The sequence below is a fragment of the Colius striatus genome, chromosome 15, assembly GCF_028858725.1.
Source record: "Colius striatus isolate bColStr4 chromosome 15, bColStr4.1.hap1, whole genome shotgun sequence".
Lineage (NCBI taxonomy): Eukaryota > Metazoa > Chordata > Aves > Coliiformes > Coliidae > Colius > Colius striatus.
Window position 1 is genome coordinate 7,924,325 of NC_084773.1, and position 17,871 is coordinate 7,942,195.

General features: G+C 35.1%; 1 protein-coding gene across 1 annotated transcript in view; it reads left to right on the forward strand.

Moving 5' to 3' along the window:
- CACNA1D (calcium voltage-gated channel subunit alpha1 D) overlaps positions 1–17,871 on the forward strand; it is a 157,275-nt gene that overhangs the window by 64,691 nt on the left and 74,713 nt on the right. The window contains exons 8-9 of the mRNA XM_062008666.1: positions 4,260–4,363; positions 15,834–16,003. Coding sequence (XP_061864650.1) covers positions 4,260–4,363; positions 15,834–16,003 — 274 coding nt within the window. The remainder of the gene's footprint in view (positions 1–4,259; positions 4,364–15,833; positions 16,004–17,871) is intronic.

The window sequence follows — 17,871 nt, forward strand, 5'->3', positions numbered from 1 at the left end:
GAAGCTGCTATGCCTCATACACAGCCTGTTTTAAGTCAGCTTTAAGTTAACTCTGCTTCAGCCAAGAATATCCCATGACGCAGCCTTTGAAGCTGGAATGCTCTGAAAAGATGTCTGGTATGCTCAGAGTAGAACAAATAGTCTGTGATCTGCGGTTTTATGAACCTGCATTGTATACTTTGAAGACTGTAGGAAGAGTCACATTTCATGAAATACTGATTTCTGGAGGATTTTTCCACCTTCAAGAGACTGAGTTTGTCAGTTTTAATGATTTTTAAGATGATGGTACTTAGAGATGTCTTCACAATAGATGTTACAGATGTGAAGAGCTTAATAGACACAAAAAGAAGTGGAATAAGCTCATTGAGAGTCATTAAATATGACACCTCCTTCAGTATAGTACATCCTTGAGCTACAGAAGGGGGTGTCTCACAAGACTTTTTGCTGAGGATTTGAGATATGACATCTTTCAGAATTCTTGATGTTACCTTGGGGCCTTTTGTTATTTGCACTTCTTACTTGCAACTTCCAATGCATCTGGAATTTTTGTCTTTGAAATTCCTTATTCTGCACTTTAGCTGCAGAATTTCAGCTGAAAATACTTTGTTTCTGAGGATCAAGCCTTTCCTGTGTTAATATATTAACTAAGTTCTGCCTCAAATTTTAGTCAGAAAGTGAATTGAGTCCTTTCATCTTTCTTTAATTGAAAGTTATGGAAAATGCCACTTGACATGCATGAGATGAACAGTGAAGTTTTCCAAAAGGAAAACTTGTTATACTTTCATCTCTGATATTAATGCAATCAGAAGTATTACTTCATGAATAGACGTTATAATGGGTTATTTTAATAGGGTTTAATCACCTTTAAAATGAAGTAGCAAAATTTTTGAGTAGATGCAATTTCTGGCTGTTGCTTTTAGGAATTCAATCCTAGATTAATGCCAATCCTAGATTAATGCCAAGGTGTTCTACTAGAGGAAGAGTTGCTGAGCTAGGAATGATTTTGAATTAGTTCAGCATCTACCTAGAACAAAGCATTTCCTCTAGTAGTGGTTAGCTGCAGTTTCCAAATTTTACATCCCAGGACATTAGTTCTAGATAGATTAGCACAGGGCTTCAAATGAAACTGTGTAAGTTATGCAATGTAAAGTGAATGAAGGAAAGAAATCACAGTTGCCAACACAATGGAGCCTTTATGACAAAGCATGGACATTTCAGCTTTACTCCTGGGTTACTAAGTTAGCACAATGCCTTCTTATGTTCTCTCTGAGCAAAAAGAGTGTATCATTGGATTGCAGTGATTCACAGAGCTCCTTTTTCTCAAAGTAAACCTACAAATACTAATCTTTCAATTTTTTCAAAAAGGTTTATAGCAAGAGAATTTTTGCATCAACACCAGATGAATTTATGGCTTCTGTCTGAACTCCAGTGACTTGCAAACAACTGTTTGCTAATGGGATAGTTCAGTTAGATACAAAATTAATTAATACGTTTTTGAATTTAATCAAAACTTTCACTCTTATCAGCTATTGTTAGAAAATGACTTTGCCTGTATCATACAGATTATTACTATGAAGCAAACTCAATTATGAAGTCATAAAATAATTATGAATATGCATTTAAAAAAATTAAATAGTAAATATTATTCCTAAACCTTCAGGCTGGATGCCTGCAATTTAGTGAAGATGCAAAGGGCAACATATACTGGGACAAAGCAAAAATTCAGTCTGGGCAATAAGGTGTTTCACTATGTACCTGAGCCTCTTCATTGGTAAGATTTTTCAAATGTAGGAGACTGGCTCTGAGGGAGTCTGCATGGATGACAAAACCCAAAACACCACAGTTGATCTCCTTAGCATAGGCACCTGACATGCTAAGTATGGCTAAAAGTACTGCACAGAAGAATAAGTATTTAAAGTAGGTCAATATGATGGCAGCATTTTCCATATGAATATGCTGTTGCAGAACTGTGCTATGGAAACAGAGATCTTTTAAAATTGAAGGTAATGATCCCAGCCTTTCTGAATGGCTTTAACCTTTCTTGATATAGTTTTATTGAAATTAAAAGGAAAAATTCCAATCCAAAGATATATTTTCCAGTTTTCTTTCTTCGCAAGCCCAAGTAACTTTGCTGCTTTACAGTACCTCACTGCAATTACTAAAACATTTAAAAGATAATACAGAAGAGATGATTTTAAAGGATGCATGAAGAAGTTGTGGGAAATAATCTTTGTTTATTTAGGAAGTTTGTTTCCTTTAGTTATTAGAAAGTGACATTATTACAGCTCACTACTGAAGAAAAATCGCTATGGGCCTTAACCTGCAAAGACTTAATGTATGTGCCTATACCTAACCATCCATAAGGCCACCTTGCAGAAACTGAGATGATGATACATTTTTTTTAAAGACAGAGGAAAAATGAAAATAAGTCCAGTTTGGAAAATATCTGTTCCCATGTTTAAAATTTTAATTCCAGGAGAGATGTTATGGACAGGATTCAAACTTGACTATCAGTAGAGCTCAAAGCCTAATCATAAAATTCAAATGCGATACACACAACAGCTTTCATGGAAGAGGAAAAACATTTGCCTGAAGATTTTTCTACACTACATTGTCCAGTCTTAAATGCTCCTGTATTTCTTTTATCTGCTTGTATATTTATGTCTTAAAAGCATCTTAAGAAAATCTAATGCAGCCTTCTCAGTATGAACAAAAAAGTGAAAATAATTCCTCACTCACAAGAGATATTTCTAAGAAGTTTCAAGTCAGGAATATTTTTTTAACTTATAAAAATGTCTTTTTGCACCCAAATGCCACATGCAAAATCTAATTTCACTGTGTTTTACTAGGTCTATTTTTCTGAATAGATGTGTTCAGATTTCCATGTGTATATTTAAATCCATTTTCTAATAGGTGTAATGAGCTCATTAAGAATAGACAATGGAGAAAGTCTTTATGGAAAAGCTCGTGTGGATCTATAGAGTGTATTTAAAGCTCAGTTACTTCAACTGTACTTAAAAAAAACCCAAAACCGAACAGTAACATCTTTTGAAAGGTCATTTAATATTCATCTTGATACAATTTTTATTCAGAAGTTTTTCTGGAATATTTCCATGTTTCAACTATGTTTCTAAAATTTTATTTCAGTGATCAATGTTCCTAAAATTCTGTTCATGTTTTTACACAAAGATTTTCTCACTTGTTTCTTTTTGAATTAATTTAAAATGTCTGTCAGTGCCTAACTGTAGTAATTAAAAAAAGGGAAATTCTACGTTACCAAAAAAAATTTTTATTGTGCTGTTGAGATAAATATATATGAGCTAAAAATCCTGATATTTCTGTATCCTTTGTAAACATCATTTTAATTAGAGAGATCTGAGATCTAGTTCGTATTCTAGATGCTAAAGAACAGAAGTGTGCCATTTATGTTTGATTATATTTTTGTTCTGAATGCTAGGTTCACTTCATATTTTCTTTCAGAGTGTGTATTACAAATACTAAGTGAATGTGGCCAGTGCCTTCATTCTTATGTTGTTCTTCTTTGAGTACTGAAGGAATGTGTAAAATGCTGTCTCACCTGAATGATTAAATTCTCTTTTTCTCTGACTCTTCATCGCTATTACTATAGTGATCTACTCTATAAGATCATCTTATTTCTTGCAGATGAATGATGCTATGGGATTTGAATTGCCATGGGTGTATTTTGTCAGTCTCGTCATCTTTGGGTCATTTTTCGTACTAAATCTTGTTCTTGGTGTATTGAGCGGGTAAGCATACACCTTTTTCATCATGAAGGCAGAGTCCTGAATTCAGTTGCCATGAACACACAGGTTATCTTATACAGGTGAGACTTCAGTTGTGATGACATCTTTAACAAATCTCTATTTCTTCCTCTTCTAATTATAACAGAAACAGTTTTCTGTAGCTATCATATAATTAACATACAAATGCCAAAATCAGAGTTCAGACATATCAGTATATATTCTTCCTGTCCATACTTGTGGCAAAATTCTGAAAAGATCTAACCTGCCCTTGTTTAAATGCTATTTTAATTCATCTTCTAAGGTATCTCATCCTCAACATAATTTGGGTAAGTAAAGAAATAAAATAACATTCATTGTTTTTAAAAATTTTTCTTTTTAAGAACTGAGTAAGCCATAAACTTTCAGTGTTGAAACCTACGTGATCTGGCAGCTGCAAAAAGGACTCTGCTGTTAAATGAATGTCTGAATCATAACTTATTTCCTTACATTTTACAGGTAAATGATGCAATAGGATGTGAATGGCCATGGATCTATTTTGTTAGTCTTATCATCCTTGGCTCATTTTTCGTACTTAACCTGGTTCTTGGTGTACTTAGTGGGTAAGCAGTTGAGTTGACGTTGTGTATGCTGCTGCTACTTGTCAGATGGCCTCTGCATTTACTCAAGCTTCTCAGTGATGGCTTGTTTGCATGCACTTGAGATTCTTCTGTCATCCTACCGGTGTTTGCTCTTTTGACTGAAGTGTGTGATTCTAGTGCCTGTATCTGTCTGACATCACGTTTACCATGCTTGCCAAAAAAATATTCGTTAAATTAGGCACTAGGCTCCTTGTTCTGTAATATTACAGCAGGGAGAAATGTTACTTTGCACACAGATGAGTGATGCACCTGTACAAATGTTCTTCCATCTGGTTGTAGACAAATGTCCTTTTCTGAAAGCCCAGATTTTGCTTTTATCCCAATATCGTTAAGGTAATTGAAGTGTTACCTGTGTTTACCACTCACCTTGCAAAATATTTTTAATGACTACTTCAAAATCTGTCTCGGAGACTATGAGTAGGTTATCTTGAAACAAAGCATTCAGTCCTTTCTGTATTGTAGAGCTGTGTACTGCTGCAACAGCCTGCATCAGCAAACAAATATATTTATCAATAATCAAGTATCAGTTTAATATACTTGTCAGTGGGAGATTGTCATTGCTTTTTGTTGCTTTGTGTACTCCAGCCGAGCACTAAAGTGATGTCAGTTGTAGCTATATAACGTGGTTCAAAACTGTAATTTATGGCAACAGTTTGCAAGGTTTTCTTCTTACAAAGACCCCTTACTGAGGTTGTAACTCCACTTTCCTTGCCATTTCCTAGTTTCCAACACACTTGAGCTTGGGAAACTCAAGTTTATGGTAAAGATATTTTCTGATAAATAGAAGATCCTGCTAGCCTTTCAATACTAAAAGAAAATTATTATAATGGTACATTTTAGCTTTTAGTTATACAACAAATAATACTGTTCTAGCAGTCTTAGGCAAGCTGTGCTATCTTTGTTAGGCAGCAGAAAAATTTCTCTTGCATAGAAAACAGCCTGGCACCATAGCTGAGGATTGTGTACTCAGCTGTATTCATGGCTTTGCCATGTTGTACATTAGATTTGAAAGGAATTATAGTGTCTTACTGCATTTCTGAAAATCAGGCAATCAAAATTTTCAGTTGGTGATATGTTAGAAGAGTAATTTCATCTGATGCTTGGTTTTATAATGCATTTGTTTTTTTTTTTTTAAATCAGAAGTTATTTATCTGATAGATTACTGTTGCACACAGGAAAGTAGGGAAAACATAGTTTTATCTTACTGTGAGAGTCGCTTTACAAAGCAGGTGTTCAGAATAAAAGGCGTAAGGCTAATACACATTGCTGATTGTTAGATATAATCTCTTTCTCCCAAGACCTACCTTGTAAAGTCTGATTTAGGTAGTCATGTTGGCTTTGTTGTTATTCAGAGACAAATGTGTAAATTCTTGCAAAACTAAGGGCCTAGCTTTCATGTCACAGCCACATTGGACAAACAAGAAAGAGAAGGATAGATAAATGAGGGTAGTTGTGGTGTGATTTATTTCTTCTTTTGATACTATTGCTTAACGTTGCTGTGTGACTAGACTTCCCACTGAAGTCATTAGAGGATTAGGTTTTTTCACAGTTTTTTCCCCTGGCCGTCAAGAAGGTCATAAGCAGCAATTAGTTTTCTTCCTGTTATGTGAAGGTGCCCTGTGGTAACAGTTAGCTAAATATTCCCCTTTTCACTTGTATGACTCAAATTGTTATTGGTTAAAGATTTCTGTATTATGAAAGTTTTGAGGAAAGTAATAGAAGATAAGATATTGTGTTGCACATGTTCATTTCTTCTACTGAAGCCTTGGAAATTTGGAGAGACCCTCACAGCTAAGATTTGCATTGGATTTAATAAATTTAAAATACTTTCTAAGTTTTGCAACATTATGATATGTACATTTGTTGGAATACGGAGCTGTTTATCTTCTGCTGCAGTACTTGGAAAGAGGTGTCCCTTAGTCCTTGAGTTCCATTCTTCAGACAAGAAATTTCCTCTGATTACTTGATCCATAGAGCTCTAATGCTCTTCAAAACTCTTTCTGGCTTGCCTTTGATTTCCAGAAAGCAGAAATAGTAGTGTCAGCTGTGATAAAAACTCTCCTTAAATTCATACAGTTCATTCCTAAATTTATTTTCATACCATAGTATCACCTAGCTGCAGTGTCACAGTGTTTGCCCTAAATATGTGAAAGAGCCTTCCTAACACTCCAGTTTTTTGTTTTCTATACTGAATAAAATGATACTAGTGAACTGAGACATGTAATGTATAAATATCGCCAATGATTGCTGTCGAGGGCAGAAGGAGAAAGGAAAACGGAATCTTCCAAAACGATAGCTATCATACCATGCTAGTGTCCTGGATACTTGTTTGAAACTCTGACAGGGGCCAATGTGGAAATACGGTTACACTTGTTTATTTTAGTCACTAATTATTGTTTGTATTTAAATAATAACTATCTTCCACATATTTCCATATAGACCTACCTGTCTAAATTTTATGGGTGAAAGTGATATACTAGTAAAATTCTATGGATATGTTTGTATTCCTCAGTAGAAAGCTAGTATTTTTCATTCTGAGCCAGGCATTGACTATGTAACACATGCATTCTTTGTTTTTTTATTTAAAATTTATTAGCTTTTACATTTTATGGTTTTCAAGCCATAGCACAAAACTTATTTTATGATAAATCTATGAAGAAAGTTAAATTTTACTAAACCAGTCAAACTTCAAGAAAGTAAAAATGATGCCACCTTACTTGAAAAGCATGGCTTTGCATACAGATTTTGTAAGTGGAATCTGAATGCCTAATACACCTTTTCTATATGAAAGTGTTACTTCCTGTAGTATCAAGTAATGCTGTGTACATTTAAATCTGTCTACTGTTTTGTTTGCAGTTTTAAAATAGTCATTCATTCTCTTTGCACTCCTTTGTTACTCTGTGACCATTTGCCCCTTTGTATTTCTGTAATGCCTCTCGTGCACTGCATGCTTGATGTATTTAGATACTGTACAAATGGATGAGAATGATGATATGGGAGATCTTTTGTTTTACATCTAGCCATTTCTGAAGGTGAGTGTTTCCTGGTGATCTGTGTCAGTTTGCCTGCAGAACGTGACATTCTAAAAAATTGAGTTCATATTTTTAATAGCAGATGTGTAAATTAATGCAATTAATGTGTGTGTGTAAACTGCATGTGGTAAATATTTTAATTTCTGCATGGAAGCTGACTGTGGAGATTTTTTTCCAAATGTTTCCTTGAATAACAAGGATGGGGAGAATTCGTAGGCTTGAGGTAATTTGGCTTTTTCAAAATACGCTATTTTTTACTCTGTATTAGACATATTATTCTCAAAGTGAATTCTCAATTGAGAAGCTATTTCAGTTTGGAAGACTCTACAGGAAAAGGCATCCTAGAAAAAGACTTCAAGTCAGGTTTTAGAAATGGCTCGAGATCCAGCTCAGGCTCTAGTTTCATGTCAGAAATTATGGAGCCAGCTTGAAAAAAAGACATCAGACATGGCTCCTGCTACAGCAATGACCTCTGCAAATTGTCCTAGACCCATCTCTATAGATGCTCTTCAGAACTGGAGTCTAGACGTGTCTCTAGAAAGGGAATGAGAGAAAAGAAAGCCTCTAGAGCAGCTCTGGGAAAACCTCTACACAAAAGCTCCAGAAAGGGCCATGGAAAAGAGCTCCAGAATATGCTTTCCAGCTCCAGAAAAGAACTCAAGAAATAACCCTAGTCCCCCTCTGGGAAAGGGCTCTAAAATCACCTAAGATTCATTTCTGGAAAGTACTCCAGAGCCAACTATGGATGTGGCTTTAGGAAAGAGCTCTAGCGATGAGTTTTGGTTCAGCTTCAAAAAAGTACTGTGAAAAAGACAGTAGCTGTGCCCTGAGAACAGGATTGACAAAGAGATATTCCCTAGATTCTAGATTCAGCTCCAGAAATGTGGATATCTAGATCCAGAAATGTATCTGGAAATGTTTGGAAGTATGATTCCAAGTTTGTGCATGTTGGTAATTTTGTTCAGCAGGGTGAATTTCTTAGGAAGCCAGCCAGACACCTGGAATTGTCAGCTGATCTTTCACAATAAGACTGCATTTTTTAATTCTTTCAATATTTGGAAATATAAAGCAAAATGCTTAGCTTTACATATTCATTATCTTGAGCTGCTCTGCATTTTGTTCATTCACATTACAATTTTAAAGCTTTACATGGCTCTAATTGCTTTAGCTCTTAGAAGGGTTATGATAACATGGTCACACTCTATTTTAGTTGCTGTGTCTTTTGGGCCAGTAGCAGTGAGTGGATTCAGGCTGTAAGAGATGGCAGAGCACCTTTTTCCTTTGTAAAAATTCCTCTGGTTATGATGCAAGGATTAGGCAGTGCATCTCAGGGCAAAGACACACTTGATGGAATGGCACAGAAGTTGCCACTGAGGAGCTGTCCAGCAGTTTTACCTCTGTGAAGGGTAGTGGACTGCTTCAGGAGCTTGCTTTTACATGTAGCTTTTGTTACACACAGTGTGTGTAGCAAGCACAAACTGTTCTCCAAAGTCATGAAATTCTAGGCACAGAAATTGGGAACTAAGGACAAGTCTTCTCCAAATATTCCAGAAAAAAGGACCACAGCATACCTTGGCTGTTGGTTCAGAAGCAGTGAGCTGAAGTTTGAAAGTTAAATTAGAAATTGTAAAGTTGAGGGTGTTAGAAAGTTAATAAAGTGAATAAACCCTAAAAAGGGAGCTGAGGGATACTGATCCACCTTCAAAATACCTTTAAAGTGAAATTAAATATGCCAGTAATTCAGCATGCATTAAACTATTCTACTATGAACAAAGAAAATAATAAATTATAAAACTTCGTAACTTACTTATCAACAGGCATGGTTGTTAATGATGTGTGGTAACCTATTCCTGAAGGTAGTCCTTATCATTAGGGGATGGTTTCTGCTGATGGCATTTTCTGCTCAAGGCATTAATATTTCTTTGGGTAGCCATGGGAACAAATAAGACCTTTCAAACATATTTTAATAAGTCTCTGTAAGTTGAATTTATTGCCTTGCTAAAGGACACCAAAGCATAAGCTTTGACATGTCCTTACATACATCCTCCTATGCACAAGTCTTGGAGGTTATGCAGAGAATGTTAATTTTTTTCCCCATTTCTTTTCCACAGTATTATTTGCAATGTATGTACATAATGATTCTAAAAGCTAAGGGTATGTACTTATCCTTGCTAATCTCATGGCAATATCCATCAACATGGATACAGATACATGTTACAAATACAGATACAAACATGTTGGTACAGATAAGATTATACACCTAAGAACTGTTGTCTACAGTATATTTAGAAAAAACAGTAGAAAAAGACATTTGAATAATGATGCACCAAATAGAAAATGGCAGTGAACTGTCATCCATAGTCTTTCAGCAAAAGGGAAATGAACTGGTTTTGACAGTGTTCCTTTTCACAGCATAGGGAAGGCTTGGTTAAAAAAAAATAATGTATGGATAAATATTTAACTCCCTCACATAGATAAACAGAGTAAATGTTTAAAAAAAGGAGAGGGACTGCAGCTCTATATCTCTGCAAGTTATGAGCTAAAGCAGGTTCTTTTGATTGCTGTGAAGCTGGTAAAATTAAAACTCAAACACAATTAGATACCCATCATAAATACATACCAAAAAAGGGAAATGTTATCCTTGATTGATCAATTGAATATACTAACAGTAAATAATCTGCAAATACTTTCAGCTGTAGAATAGCAGTAACTTCAACCATCTGCTTTAGACAGAGACCACTAAAGTCAATGAGTAGCTCACAGCCCTTGAATAAGTGCTTGAAGGGAACTGATTTTATTTCATCCCTGTTTGAACTTATCACACCAAAGCTTCTTAGAGATTAGTCCTGTAAGATGCTTACTGATGAGCTTCTGGCAGATATCAGTTTCAAAAACTCTCTTGACAATGCACATGACAATAGTGGAGTGAATACACTGTGGGGTATGATCCTACTGCCAGTTCTTTCTTTAAGAAATCTATTGTGTCTTGAGCCAAACAGGTCTTTACCCAGAGCAGAAATCAGCACATATTAACATGCAGATATAATAACAATCTAAAACATCAGATCTCAGTTTTGTTGCTCTAATTGTTCCCTATTTTCTAGTTCCAATAGATCATCCCATTGCATTCATGCACGCTCTCGCACAAGAAAGCTATACAGGCCCTCTGCTACACAAGGTTGTGCTAGAGCTGTTGAATATACATTTTGTCAATTGCTAATGAACTACATAGAAATGAATATGAATAGGGAGTACTGTATCCAGTGCCCTTTGCTCAAGGAAAATTCCTGCTAATTTTTTTTTGTATGTAGCAGATGATTTTTGTTCTATAGTGTTCAGCTTGAGAGCTTTTAGTATTTATAAAAGAAGAGGTAACAATGATGTATACAAATCTCCAGTAACTAAAGATGTAATGTTACTTAACCTTTTTTTATGTCTCTCTATGTCTGTTACACATTACACCCAGCTGTGAGCTGTTGTCCATGCTTATCTGTACAGTTTGAGCTCTCTGATTTGATTGTGCTAATTTGTTGGTTGGTATGGTTACCACAGTGGGAAACCTCTTCTGTGAATCTGGTGGCCAACACTGAACTCCTATGAGTACATTTTTGTTATTATGTGACTGTTCTCTGTGAATAAATGAGAGTCTATGAGGTCTGGGTGACAGTTCTGCATATAGCATTAGCATAACGCTTTCCACGGACCAGATCCTGTGTGCAGTAAGCTGCGTACTGCAGTAGATGAATTCTCTCAGTGCATTTGCAGTAACACAGAAGGGCAGTAATATAGCCAATGAATAATTAGTGTCCTGGTTTATGTTTAGACATGAAAGGCAACTGTTTATTTCTTCTCATCAATTCCTAGTGATGAACAGGAGGTACAACAACACTAATATTGCTGCACAAGCCCCTTTTGGAAAAAGCATGTAGCCTTCAGTGTGGAAGAACTTACAGCTGATAGGAAGCCAGTATAGATGTCTCCTTAGTTATTATGCCCATGAGTTACAGAGAAAGAATATACAAAATGCTCACATTTAAGCAAAGTGTTGTCTTAGGATTTTTGGTTAATATGACCCTGCTTCAAATTAAAGTGTGAGAACCAGAGAGCTCTAATTGACTCCCAGTAGGTACTCCCTGCTGCCATCTCCACCCTGCTGCATCAAGCCTTTCCCAGGTGATGCATACCAGTAGGACTTACTTCACTCTGTTGAAGGAAGAGGAACCTGGCATGAAAATGATTGCCCCAGACTACTGAAGCATGAATTCAAACCCTGCATTTTATATGCTTCTGCTTCACCAACCATTGAGGATGATAGCTACCTAAATAGAAAACTGAGATCATCTTCTGCAAGGAGACAAGGAATTTTTGGGCAATAGAAATAAAACTTGTATTTTATATAGTATCTTAGTAATCACTAAAAATAAGTTAAGGTTATGTTGGTGACTCCTCACAGAATACTTAATTTTGCAAGTGATGTCTCCTTTCTACTGCAGATTCAATTGACTGAATTATTTAAACAATTGGAAGCTTTATTATAATATGAAGCTTTATTCAGTTTACAGGATATTGTCATATGCTGCAATTTTGCAATTCTTAGTCACATTTAGCTAGATCAAAATTAGTCAATCTAGGAGTGGATTGTCTGATTTATTTGCATTTGCAGTGAAATAAAAACCTGAATTGATTCTACTCAGGTAGTAAAACAGTGTTTTAAGGAAAAGGTGTTTTTGAAGGCAAGTGGGAATCATGCAAGTTGTTGTTATACAAATTATGCAGGTCTGCTTTATAAGATTCTTCAGAAGTAGAGATGTGCCAAAAAAGCATTCTCTAGCCCTGCTAGTCAAAAGTCTTAATTTTGAAGCGTATTAGCCTTTAAAGCATGAGACGGTAGTAAGATTGCCTTTCTCTAGTTCCTAAAACTAGAACAAAACCATGTTGATTGAGTCTTGTGCTTTATAAAAACTTCTAAAATCTGTTTTATTTTTAAACTGAAAAGCAATAGGCTTGATTTTCATTTTGTATATGCTGGTGTCAAGTCAGAGTAGCTCCTCAGGATTTTTAAGTTTGCAACTTAGGTGGAGATTGATTTAAATCCCATTTTACTGGAGGAGACCTTTATGAATGCATAGGCACAACAGCCTTTCAAATACAATTTTTGTCAGTTTAGTCAATAAACACACATCACACTGCCACTCCCCACTTATACGCTTTTAGATGCCAGATCCAGGACATTTTATCAAACTAGTATGAAATGCTAATTTTGAAATGATATCCTAGCACAGGGACTTGTGAAAACAAATATTTACAGAGCTTAAGTCCATTTACCACAGTCAATGTGTGACTTCCTAAGCCTGTCAGCTTCATAGGCTTCTGGACTGAGTACTGGGTTGATGACAGTCAGGGAGGCCAGTTCAGGCCATTGGTATCTATGCTGCCTACAAGCCTAAAAGCTTTTTCCTTCTGGCCTAAATCCAGCCTATGTTCTCCAGAGCCATGAAGTGCTGCACAAGCAGCTGTCTTATTCCTCCTTCCAAGGGATCAGCTTGTCTACATATCCGTGTCTAAATATTAAAATATTTTGTTATCTAAATGTTTTTGTTAGAAGCTGGAAAGAGCCAATGTATCTGTCTCATCTCACCCCTATCATCTCTTTCATATGTTTCCTTGTTTCATGTAGAAAAAAAATATACTGTTGTTCTGCTAAAAGAAATTTCATTACATTCGAGTTTAATTTAATTTCACTTTCTAATTCATGCTATTTCAGTAAAAGGAATACATACATATGTGTGTGTGAAGAATATCACTTCATTGTGACCGTGATAGAAAAAATACCATAGAGCCAGATTCCTCCCTCCTCTAAAGAAAATGCAGTCTTCTCTGGTGTTACACTTCATTGCAATCAAGTTTTGAAAATGAAAGTGAAATTTTGAGATATCAAGGAAATCAAGCATCACTGCATCTCCCTCTACTGATAAGTTGCAGAAGCATTTAACAAGATAATGTCTGACTTCTATGTTGTGTTAAAGGGAAAGGTCATAGTCTGCTGAGCATATAAGAAACTGTTTAATTCTCTATGTGCAGCTATTATAATGTAAAGTCAAAGTTAAAAGGTTGTTCAGTCACAAGTTAAATGCTGTTGAGAGTCAGCCTTGCCAACTCTTTCATTTTAAAGGATTTCTTTCACTCCATGTACTAACAGCAGCTTTCATTTTACTTTACCCACGTGCATCACGTATCCTTCACCCTAATGAAAAACATGTGAAGGACTTAGCTGAACAAAACAAGAATATTTAGGAAAAGCTACCAAGACATATTACTTCTATTTTCATGCTATGCCATAATAGCTCTTTCCAAGGATGCTGCCTTTCCAGTGAGACACAGGAAAATGTTGCCTGAATGAGATGTAAAGGATTCTCTTTCAGAGTGTCTCTGAGAGAAGCTTAAACCCAGCATTCCCTAAACCAAACAATTTATTCTACCTTTCTGACATCTGCCAAAACAAGAGCTTGGTTTGGCTTGGTTTTGTGTTTTTTTGGTTTTTTTGGTTTTTTTAACAAAGCACTTACCCTGAGATCTGTTGAGCTTGCTGACTCTCACAAGCAGTTTTGTGAAGAGAGAGCCTTTTGAAGCACCTTGTCCTTGGATGCTAGGTGAAGGGTAGTAAATTCAAAGCAAACACTGGAATTCTTCAGCTTCATTACAGTGCCATTAGATGGAACAGTGTGATCATCACAAGCCAAAACGAATTTTTGTTGAATTAAGACTTAAACTGTAAAAGGTGTAATGCCTCTGAGCTCTTACAACAGAAAGCTTTTTAGCTTCTGTGACGTAACAGTAAAAAAAAATGAAAAAATCTGTTCAGTTGCGTGTAAAGAGATTTACTCCTAAATTTAGTAGTGTCAAAGAAGAAATTTTCTGTTCATAAGATGTGTTTGAAGACTGCAAATGATAAAAAGAAAGGATAGATTATATCTTTGCAATTCCAAATAAGTAATGTCTGTCACTGAACTGAAATACTATGTTGAAAAATTATGAGAATTTCTGTTACTCTGCTGTATTTTGCTAACAGAACAATATCATATTGATAATTATATTTGCCTTGTTAAAATATTTTGCAAATCTTACACTGATTTCCTAGTATTTTTCCACTTGAAAAAAAGGATATTATTGAGTGCTTTAATAAATTTCCCCTTGAAAGGGTGTTAATTAGGGACTTTTTTCAAGTGAAAGTTCACTATAAATAAAGGAGTTGCAAATTCATAGTATATAAAATTATTATAGTCTTTTTTCAGGTTTAATTTCAGCCCTATTGTAAGATTATCAGGATAGTCAGAACATGCCTAATTTTAAATACTGAATTGCTACATGCAATGCAGTTCAAAAGATGCTTACCTATCCCTAATCATACATGCTGATATTCAGATAAATTGGAAAACATTTGATCCTTCTAATGAAGGGAATTTCATGTTTGGAGCTGTATATTACATCAAATGTTATAATGTGAGAGAACAAAATTTTATGCTGCAAGAATTTACTTGATAAATCGTCTTAAGTCATATGTCATTAAGGGAATCATAGATTCACAGAGTAATTCAAGTTGGAAGAGACTGCAGTAGGCCATTTTATCTAGCCTCTTACTCAAAGATCATAAATTAAATTATTTTAATTACTAGTCTGTGGCAATTTAGAAATTGACCCAAGTCATTAACTAAACTAGACAGTCAAACACATTGCTTCAGAGAGGGGGCAATGGGGATTCAATTTATATATGAAGATGCATTTTTAATCTGTGAGAGCAGGATTTCTGTGTTCTGTTTTAGAGGGCAAAAGGGCAAAACATCCAAATCTCAAACAGCCCAGGTGTCTATATATGATGTAATTAAGAGAGAGCTCATTAGTGAAGTTCTGTGAACCTTGCATTGAAATAACTGTCTTTGGACATGGCCAATAAACCGGCTGGAAGAAGAAGTATTTTAGAACTGGCTGCCAGAATTTACTTTTCGCTGAAATTAATCCTCAGCTCTTTGAAATTACTTCATTACTGCAAGCCTGTTTTAATTTGTAACTGTTAGATAAAACTGATTTTAAAATCTGTGTGAAAGAGCACATAACTAAATGGCAGGGGGTGGCGGGTGGAAACTCTCCCCATGTGGGGAGAGTCAAGAATATTGCTTGATTTGCAATTAAATCATAAAAGCTCTGAAAGTTTTGATGTAATATGGTCGAGATGTGCTATGACTTCTTTGCACCACTGTCTTGTTTTCAAAGAAACTCTTAAGTCTTTAGTGTAATGTTCATTTTGTGTGTCAGTATGTTATTCAGTAACATCAGGACCTAGGCCAAAGTGCTTGGCAGTTTGACAGTCAATATTTTTTTTCTGCTCTCTCTGAATTTGATAGAGAATTTTCCAAAGAAAGAGAAAAAGCCAAGGCTCGAGGGGACTTTCAGAAGCTGCGGGAAAAACAGCAGCTTGAAGAAGATCTGAAGGGATATTTAGACTGGATTACCCAGGCAGAAGACATTGACCCTGAGAATGATGAAGAGGGTGATGAAGAAGGCAAGAGGAACAGTACGTGTTCTTTACTCTGTACTATGTCTGTGTGGGACAGTTTGACTGCTTTTAAGGGTGTTACACTGGGGTGAATGCAGCCTATCTGAAGTTGCTTTCTGATTTCCATTTTGCAAAAGTACTTGTTAGCAGAGCAATCACATCTGCTAATATATTGATACTTTGTGGTGGAAGGTAATCTAGAAACTTACAACAAAATTATGTTCTGACATATCCATGTGCAAATCATTGTCTACAGTCAATTGCTACTGAGACTTAAAGACTTTGCTTTGATTGTTGATAGTAAAAACAAGCTATACAAGCTACATGTCATTAAATATCACCATAAATTCTTATTAAAGAAGAATATGTATTTGCCTGTAGTTGTGCATAACAGAAATAAAAATAATATAAAAAGCTTAAAAATATATCCAAAACTACAGTCAAGAAAGAATCTTGTGCTAATAATGAGGAATATTTTTTTTGAGTTTTGAAGAAAGGAAATGACATTTTGCATCTTGCTAATATTTGAGAAAATTATATGAAGACTTTTTTACTACATGTATTAACTGAGTGTGAAGTAAATGAAATACTGTGGGATTTTTTTTCAAGATGAAGAAATACAATTGTCACTTACAATGTGTTTCTATGATAGTAGGGTATAGAGTATTATGGGAAAGGAGATTTATGCTGTAGTGACCCTGTGGTGCTTCTGACCTGAGTCCTAACATAAAGGAACAACTTAATTTTATGATATTTCAACAACTGTAAAAGTAAAAATTTATTTATCTGTGAGAAATTTTGAGTAAAAGCCACACTTCACCATAATGTAGTAGAAGTTATTTTAACCTCTTAGCCAAATTTCTTGATTCTATTTATTTATTTAATTATTCTGTGATGTACATAGTAGCAGTTTTCATGTCAACTTTTAGTTCTGTACATAAATGAGGAAGTGGATTCAGGATATGTTTTATGATTTAATACTAAACATAAGAGTGAAGCAGAAATTTCAATGTACATACTAATGCTGAATAGCACCTTATTATTCTTGTGATACTCTAGAAAGTCCTAGTATTTGTTCTTTTAGATACTATTGAGTATATATAGGAAAACATATCTACAAGTGGCTTGTCAAAGGCAACCCAGAATGTTATTTTCAATGTTGAAAGAACACATTATGACTATTCTTTTTCTTCCAGTGCTGCTAATTTATTGTAAACTGTTCTTTTAAATCATTACTTTTCAGAAGTAGTAAAATAATGACAATTACATGGTTTGATATTGAAGTATCTGTTTTTAAACTTATCATTCTGTTGCATGTAGTTAAGTTTCTAAAAATCATTACAGTTTTGAGTTTCAGAACTTTAGTCTTCTAGTTTGAAGTAAAAGTGGGGTATGAATCTCTGTGGCTCACTAGAAGGAAATGATTTTTATGAGAGTCTAGAAGGCAACTTGTGGGTTGAATAATTTATGTCTAAATGAAAATCTGTGGCACAAATTGATTTTTTTTTTATCTACAGTAGAGCAAAAAAAAAAAAAAGCCAAAGAGTTCATTATACTTCATTATTCCTACTTATGTTGTGTGGAAGGAATACATAAACTGTGAGTTTGAGTAACAGTATAAAATACTAAGACTGAGAAGTAAAAGGTTACACATTTTATGGAGTAAATAACACTTTGTATAAGATAGTGATGCAGAACAGTAGGTGATGCCATATTTGCACAGAGCATTGTGCAACCATCAGCTGTGATGCTGATGGACCTGATTTGAAAGTCTCTTTAGGTGAAATCCCAGGAACATCTACTTGGTATTTAAATTGGATCTTTGCTAATGTGCTGCAAAAGAACTGTTTACTTCATAATTCCTTAAGGAGACATCATCCAAGTCT